The 8,512-nt window shown below is 39.8% G+C and overlaps 1 protein-coding gene across 1 annotated transcript in view; it reads left to right on the top strand.

Moving 5' to 3' along the window:
* Positions 1–8,512, top strand: part of trit1 (tRNA isopentenyltransferase 1) — a gene marked incomplete in the record, with an annotated part of 74,915 nt that overhangs the window by 25,522 nt on the left and 40,881 nt on the right. The window contains 4 exon segments of the mRNA XM_014021110.1: positions 3,429–3,523; positions 4,294–4,448; positions 6,387–6,529; positions 6,609–6,720. Coding sequence (XP_013876564.1) covers positions 3,429–3,523; positions 4,294–4,448; positions 6,387–6,529; positions 6,609–6,720 — 505 coding nt within the window.

The raw sequence follows: 8,512 nt of genomic DNA, 5'->3' as shown, positions 1-8,512 counted from the left end.
CACACACACACACACACACACACACACACACACACACACACACACACACACACACAGGCACCGACTCTGGGCAGTCACACCCTCCCGCAGAAGCTGGCCGTCACACAGATGTGCAGAGAGGAGGCGATAACTAGTGAGGGTATTAATAGATCAGGATGGCATGTCCACACACACCCATCTCTGTCACACACACACACGCACGCACGCACGCACCAGTGCGATGAGGCGATGCGGTAGCTCTAAGAATAGGTTCAGTGTAGCTGCTGGTGGGAAGAGCGAGACAAGGGGAGAGTTGAATACAGATTAAGAGGAGGAAAATATATGTATAAACTACAGAGCAAAAAAAAAAAGAAAAAGAAAAAAAAGAAATGTGTGGTAAAAAAGCCAGAACCTAATGTCGTGTCTTTCCCTCACTGAACATGCCGTTCACATAAACCAGCCCTCCAGATTCTCCTCCTTTCTCTCCTCCTTGTTCGTAATCATCCTCGCTTCCTCTGCAAGCGCAGAAATGTAGACTTGTGTGCCTGTTTCTCTCTCTCTCTTTCTGTGTGTGTGTGTTTGTGTGTGTGTGTGTGTGAACGGAAGGCGAGCGATGATGCCTGATGGGCCTTTATCTTGTTTGAGTGGTTATTTGATTACCCTACAGTGGAAGGGGGTGGGTGATTAGGAGGGGGAGGAGGCAGAGAAGAGAAGAGGTGTAAGATGAAAGAAGATGCGACAGAGAAGGAGACTGAGGATATATAAGGTGTGGCACACAAGCCCTGGCTGTATAAGCAGGAATGTTTTTCTTTTTAAGTTTAATATTTAATATGTTTTCAGTCAGCTCTTTTCGGAGATGTAAACTGAATCATCCAATTGAAAAGGAGAAATCATGAGATGAATATTTTAAAGAAAACTTATGCATTTTTTCCCCCAAAAATGGACACAATTTCGTGAAGTTTTTTTGAATGCCCGTGTCAAAATATCACACAAATACAACCGCTTTATTTTTCACATGATGAAACTGCAGCTCTTTTCAGTACTGGGCTTTATAAGTCAGAGATAGGCACTCTATTTTAACTTGACTTAAACACAAATTACACGTTATTACCATCTGGAAAAGAGATGTTGTAGAGTTCCCAGCCTGAGCGCGCACACTAGCACACCAAACTGAGAGTAAAAATACTTTACATATTAACATTTCCATTGTTTGCTGTTCTGACACAATTAGTAGGTACTGATGCTTCTTTTAGGCACAGTCTTTTTTAAGTTCATGGTTTGAACTGGCTCAAGTTAGGAAAATAATGAAATGACAGTTAATAAAGAAATAACCAGTTGGTAGATCACATCCTCTTTGTTCAATCACATACCAATTTTATACACCCGGAGCTTCACTATCAGCTGCTTTGTGTTTTATGTTCCTAAATGGCAATTAAAACTGTGGTGTACTTGTGGTTTCTGTAACTAAAGTTTAGAAGCTTCTTGTAATTGTGGTTTTGGTTCACCACAAAAGCTGGTATGAGCTGTGACTGTTGGTAGACCAGTCGGGACCTAAAATTGCAGGAAATTGCAAGAATATATTCCAGTTTTCTGTTGCATTCTCTGAGTGTTTGTGACTGACCATCTAACCATGCACCCATGGTCTTAAATGGCCGGTTTATTGGAAATCCCAGTGTTTTTTTTTTTGTGAGTACAGTTTGCAACAATGCATTCTTGGCTGCACACATTATTTGTTGCACAATCAATCCGCTTCGTGCTCAGCTTGGCAAATGCCCCTTATAATTTAATCTGCTGGAGTATACTCGAAGTGAAGATAAGAACATTTGGCCCATTTTTAAATAAATATTATTTATCAGTGAAGTTTATAGATCTTAACATTTGTCACAGATATTTTCTGATTAAAGCAGAGCACGAGTAAAAAAGCTCTAGTGCTCTTGAGACAGGTTGGAGTTGCCCTCAACAACTTAGTGGTGGTTTCAAAAGAGAAGCTGTCTCACAAAAAATTTAGAAAATGCTCACCAAACTTTAAAGGAGCTTCAACATGCTGTTTCTTCAGCAGTGGAGTCTTGCGTGGTGAGCGTGCATACAGGCCATGGTGGTTCAGTGCATTACTTATTGTTTTCTTTGAAACAAACATACCTGCTAATTCCAGGTCTGTCTGAAGCTCTCCACAAGTGGTCCTTGGCTCTTGGACAACTCTTCTGATAATTCTTTTCACTCCTCTGTCAGAAATCTTGCGAGGAGCACCTGGTCGTGGTCGGTTTATGGTGAAATGATGTTCTTTCCACTTCTGAATTATGGCCCCAACAGTGCTCACTGGAACCTTCAGAAGTTTAGACATTCTTCTGTAACCGATGCCATCATTATGCTTTGCAACAATAAGGTTGTGAAGGTCTTGAGAGAGCTCTTTACTTTTACCCATCATCAGATGGTTCTTGTGTGATACCTGGCCATCAATTGGGACTGAACCAGCTGATATTAACTTGCACTGACAAGGGGCAGACTTGCTTTCTAATTACTGAGAGAGTTCAGCTGGTGTCTTGGCTTTCCATGCCTTTTTACACCTCCCTTTCTTCATGTGTTCAATACTTGTTCCCTGTGCCATTCCACATTATTACAAATAACTTCATTTCTGGATATTTATGGTTTGATTTCTTTGTATGTATGGATCACTTGGGTTGTTACCGACATCTGGTGAAAATTTCATGTCATTAGCACCTCTAGTAATATATTTACTGAGAAAAATGTTGACATGTTCAATACTTATTTTACCCGCTGTACAGGGGTTAGACAATGAAACTGAAACACCTGTCATTTTAGTGTGGGAGATTTCATGGCTAAACTGGACCAGCCTGGTGGCCAATCTTCATTATTTTGACATTGCACCAGTAAGAGCAGAGTGTGAAGGTTCAATTAACAGGGTAAGAGCACAGATTGGCTCAAAATATTGCAACACACACAACATTGTGGGTGACATACTAGAGTTCAAAAGAGGACAAATTGTTCGTGCACGTCTTGCTGGTTCATCTGTGACCAAGACAGCAAGTCTTTGTGATGTATCAAGAGCCATGGTATCCAGGGTAATGTCAGCATACCACCAAGAAGGCCGAACCACATCCAACAGGATTAACTGTGCAAGAGGAAGCTGTCTGAAAGGGATGTTATGGTCTAAAACCAGGTGTTTCAGTTTCATCGTTTAACTCCTGTATATATAACATGAAAAAAATTAAAATTAAAATAAAAAATAAACTAAAATAAAAATAAACCTCAGACATGGTACTGATGTAACATTGATGGTGTCCATGAGTATTTTGAAAGGCACAGCCCGGGTACAGTGAAGGTAATGTAAAAGGCCTCTTCTTTGCTGACGTTCTTTGGCATTGTAATGTGAAAAAGACTGCTATTGTGCTTTTCATCTCTAAACATCTCCTTAACATTCTCCAACATAGATGACATGCACAAGAGAAACAAAATGCCAATTATTGCTGGAGGAACGAACTATTACATTGAGTCTCTACTTTGGAGAGTTTTAGTGGATACAGGGGTAAGTGTCATAAGTTAAATGCATTTTGTTCCGCTATTTATTCTAATCTGATACTGTTTATCTTATTGGATAAACAGTATCCTTGGTAAAATCAACATTATGCTTGAGTGGAGCCGGTTTTCACAGCCTAAAAAGTGAATCTTGGATTTGAAATTTTTATAGTATTTTTAAGACTTTCACATGATGCTGAAATATTTCTGTTAATAAAACTGGCTGAAGTTTGTAGTTGTCATCTAAATTTACACTGTATATTCTGTCACTCAGCAGATTTTCATAAGAAATAGAATAAAGAAATGGAAACTGCAATAGTAAAGCCCCCGCAAAGTCGTGTTTCATGGATTTTCATGGAACCTAACTACTAATAGTTTACAGTAATCCCTGTAATTTTACAATAACAGTAAATCTTGTACAATAAGGAGCATATTTTTTTTCCTTTTCATGAGTTAAATTATTAAAAATGCAATAATTTACTAATTTTGTAGCATAAGCGTTAACTTAAATTCAGTCCATATGAAAAATGCAGCACAGTACGTGACGCATGCCCTGTGCCCATGCTCGGCCTGGAGCTCAGCATTTTATTTTTTTAACCGTTTAAATGCAGATTTTTAGAGAGGACTTTTTTGGACCTCGTCCAATATTTGCATTTTTTCAATATTTGCGGATACTTTAAGAATGTAACGCCTGTGAAAATTGAGGCTTTGTTGTGTTTTAAATAATTTTGGCAAAAGTTAGCGAGACAACAATTTAAAAACAAATATGTCTCTTAACAGGAAAACAAGGACTGTGGAGATGCAGTTGATGAAGCTGGAAACAGGATGAGAGAGCTGGAAAAACTGGAAGGATCTGAGTTACACAAAAGACTGGCCAAGGTGGATCCTAAAATGGCCTCCATGTTACACCCAAATAACAAGCGCAAGTTAGCCAGGTGGTACATCTGATACTGTCTTCACTTGAATACTAAACCAGCTAATCTGTTTCATTTTATCGTAAACTGTAGTAGTTGTATTACCTTGTTGTGAAAGGCAACAACTCTACCACCTACACTGTGAAAAGCATTTTATCACATATCCAGATGTGCAAACTGTAAAAACATTCTTAGTGTTCGACAAACTAGCCATTTACCCAGTATTGTTGTAGTTTAATGGGATGCTTTCCTTTTAATAAGTATTTGAACACTGGACGTTTTCATCTGCAGATGAATGTAGCCTTACTTTCTTTACCTTCCAAGCACTAAGCCTGAACACCAGGTAGGGGTGATGGCCAATCACTAAGTTTGCTGACAAGCAAAGTGATTTCTGTCTCAGAATTATGATCTTTAACAGAAACTCGGACTCCAACAGAGGCAGGATCAAATGTAGTAAAAGAAGTTTTAAGTGACTGAGTGACTTCGCTCCTTAGTTCTCTGTTTGGGAACCGACTGGAACATTTAGTGGAAAATCCCTGAAAGTGGGTTCTCATTTAGTCAAGGTTTTCCATCTGTATAGAGTTACACAATATCCTGTTTCACCATTGACAGTGAGGTACACAAAGTCAGATAACTTACCTACAAGAAAACCCCTTCCGGTCTTTAACATCGAGTCTGGGATTTTGGGTTCACAAGTTTTTCGTCTGTGAACAAGAATAGAAAATATGTGCTACCCCTGAGGGCCAACGAGGGAAATGGTTCTTGGCAGCACGGTGGCTCAGTGGTTAACACTGATGCCTCACTGGGTCCAATCCCTGGTTTTGATCTGAGGTCTTTGTGTGTGGTGTTTGCATGTTCTCCCTGTGCTTGTGTGAGTTTTCTCAAGGTTCTCTGGTTTCCTCCCACAGACGAAAAACATGCACGTTAGGCTACCATCAGGCCACATGAGCATCATGGTGGCCCTCAAAGAGCCTGCTGTAATTAACTATGACATTTTGTTTAACTTTGACTAAACAGAAAATGTCACGTTTCTTGTCTCATTGCTACATCTGAGCACAGTTAACAAACAATAACTGAGCTCTACCTGGTATTTCCTGCATATAAACAGCATTTTAACTCATCCTAATACTGAAATACTATTAAAAGTAAAAGTAAGAGAGTTTTACTTACTGCTGAGTTGTGATGTAGCTGCCGTCTTGAACTCTGAGCTTTCTCACTTTCCAACAGGGAATTCCCACTGGATGGGCGTTCCAGTTTAAATTTATGACTAATAAATGGGAAATTCACACTTTGGTGAAAATGCAGTTGCATGGATGTATTACAAGGCAGATTTCGACGGCTAATTAACATGCTTTATGGGGTTTATAGTTTTAAAGAAGCATATGCTTATTTTAAGACATTAATAAATGTTTGAAGTCCCCCGGGCTACATCAAATGCAGTGATGGACCACATTTGTACCATGGTCCCCAAGTTACAGCACGTGCTGTGACTCGTCTGCATGTCAGATTTGAATTGAATTGTCTCATGTTTTATGAGATCCTGAAGACGTTGTGCTCTTGGGCTGACAGTTGTGCAGACGTACACATGTGTTGCTTTGATCAGTAGCAGTCTGCATGCTGCTGTTTTTACATTAGCAGGTTAGGTTGCCCTGTTTCATATTTTCTTCTTAGGGAGTTTTTGTGTCAGCAGTGATCAGCTCTGCATTTATAAAACACAAGTCAGACCTCTAATTTGTGCCTCAGGAAAGGAGATGGAGGCTTTCATTTATTGTGGATTTACTGAACGAGTTGGTGTTTAACTCATGTAATCCCAGTTTACCCAAAGATATTCTGTACAAAGAAAGGAGTTAAGCTGAGAGAATCACGTTTCTTTTAAAACATGGTTCAACAGAGTTTTTTTTTATTTACATTTAGATTTCATTTAACCTCAACTTTTCTGTTTTTATTCTTTGTCTACAGAAGTCTTCAAATTCACGAAGGGACGGGTGTCCCCCATAGCCGCTGGCTTGAGGAGCAGAGGGGTCAGGAGGGAGGGGATGAACTTGGGGGGCCGTTGAGGTACCCAGACCCCTGCATTTTTTGGCTACATTCAGACACTAAGGGTAGGGAGTGAGCTGTGAGATCTTCTCTTTTAAAAACGAGGTTAATGAAGAGAATAGTTATTGATTTGATGTTTTCCAGTTCTAAATGAGCGACTAGACGGTCGTGTAGATGAGATGATGTCTGCAGGACTGATCCAGGAGCTCAGGGACTTCCACATCCGATACAATCAACAGAAGGTCCAGGACGACAGGTAAGCAAGAAAACCAGCCCACCAGACTGAAAGGAAACAATCATACACATTGCTTTCAATTTGATTTTTTTTTATTTCTATATTTGTTCTTTTTTAATCCTGGAATTGAAGTTTGTCATGATGCAGGTCAGCCATCAACCATTTAGTGGAAGATTTGTGAGTATAAAGTTTGAACCTCAGAGTCTGGCTAATCTCATTTGTGTCAGACGTCCCACTGCCTGCCTTTTTTTATTTTATATATTAATTTTTTTACATTTTCAAAAAGCTTCCTGCTGAAGAGGATTTGGTGAGATCATTAGAGGCAGTTTATCAGACTTTGTGCAGCTCTTTCTGTACCATAAAAGGTTTTTCTGCCTCCCCAACACTATCCTGGAAACTCCCCCAAACCTGCAAACAGACTTTAGAAGTAAAAGTCCCACAGTGTTGCAGTTTTTTAGTTCCTTTTGAAAACAACAGCAAACTTAGCTTTTGCTTGTCTTTTCTTTCTTTAACCTTTTAATCCAACCTAATCTCACTGATCGGAAACTGAACGAGGTCTAAAATCTAAAATAATGTTTATGTAGAAGATGAGGATGTCCTAGTAGAGTTAATTTGTCCACAGTAGTTTAAAAGTACCGGCTATTTTGCTGTGGTAAAAAAAAACGAAAACGACTTTTGCTGTGGCCTGGACTCCAGTCTAGAGTCATGGATTTATCACAGTGAAGTTTTAGGTTTGATAATTGGGTATTCGTGCTCCGTAAATTCAGTGTTGTCTTCCTGTCTAATCCGTTCCGGCTGCTTTTCCTCCATCGCACCGTGTTTTGCTTAGGAACCGTCAATAAATTACCGAACGAACACTTAAGAAACAAAAATCAACAGCTTTTATGTCCTGTGAAACAATGATACTAAACTAATGTGAACGGATGAGGCACACCTGTTTTTTTCTACTTCAGTGTTCCCCTACCATTATACAGACCCCCCTCGCCAACGAGACGGCCCGCCCCTCTAAGAATTTCACGGCATGTAGTCATTTTTATTTAAATAAGGCCAGATCAAGTCGAGAGCTATTTTTTGCGTCCCTCAATATCCACCTCTCACCAAACTTGGGGGGAAAAGACGGCGCAGAGCGAGGCTGAACGCTGTGTGTAGTCCTCACAAAGATAGGAAGATGTATGTGTGCGCGCAATGAAAACTCTGCTTTTAATCACGTTGCACCGATGCGACAGCTTTGCAAGCTACTTTTTCTTTMTTTAAAAGAAAATGCAACAGGTGAAGCCACAGCATGGTTACCTTATCAATAATTACTGCCTTTTTTTCTTTCTCTCCGGGTGGGGGTCAGCTTCACGCAGCTGCAGGTGAACATCTCCCGGGAACACACACGTCTCCTGGATTATTTTCCACCCAGTATTACGTCGTATTTTATATTTATTACATTTCTAAAAGCACTTCGCAGCATTTCCCCCTGTGTGTTCACGTCACGAGCGCAACAAAACCGTGACGGATCAGCTGACTGTTTTTAAAGCGAGATTCACTGACTGCAGCTGCGCGGGGTGGTGGGGAGGAGGAGGAGGGTCTTTTAAAGACGTGTCTACATTTGACTTTTATTTTTTCTGAAATCACAGAGTTTTCTGAGTCAGCTTCAGATGTTTGTAGTTAATCATAACATCTTCTAAATCTAACCAGGTGTTTCAATGCCTTTAAATTACACAATAATTTTACTGGAGAAACTTGTCAGTTTGGTTGAAAAAAACAGTAAAAATATTTTTTTTCTGTGCAGAGAACTTCCTCTGCTATAATTTATTTAAAATAAATA

Source organism: Austrofundulus limnaeus, unplaced genomic scaffold, assembly GCF_001266775.1.
Source record: "Austrofundulus limnaeus strain Quisiro unplaced genomic scaffold, Austrofundulus_limnaeus-1.0 Scaffold278, whole genome shotgun sequence".
Classification (NCBI taxonomy): Eukaryota; Metazoa; Chordata; class Actinopteri; order Cyprinodontiformes; family Rivulidae; genus Austrofundulus; species Austrofundulus limnaeus.
Note: the sequence above shows the minus strand (reverse complement) of the source record. Positions and strands in the feature narration are given on the sequence as shown.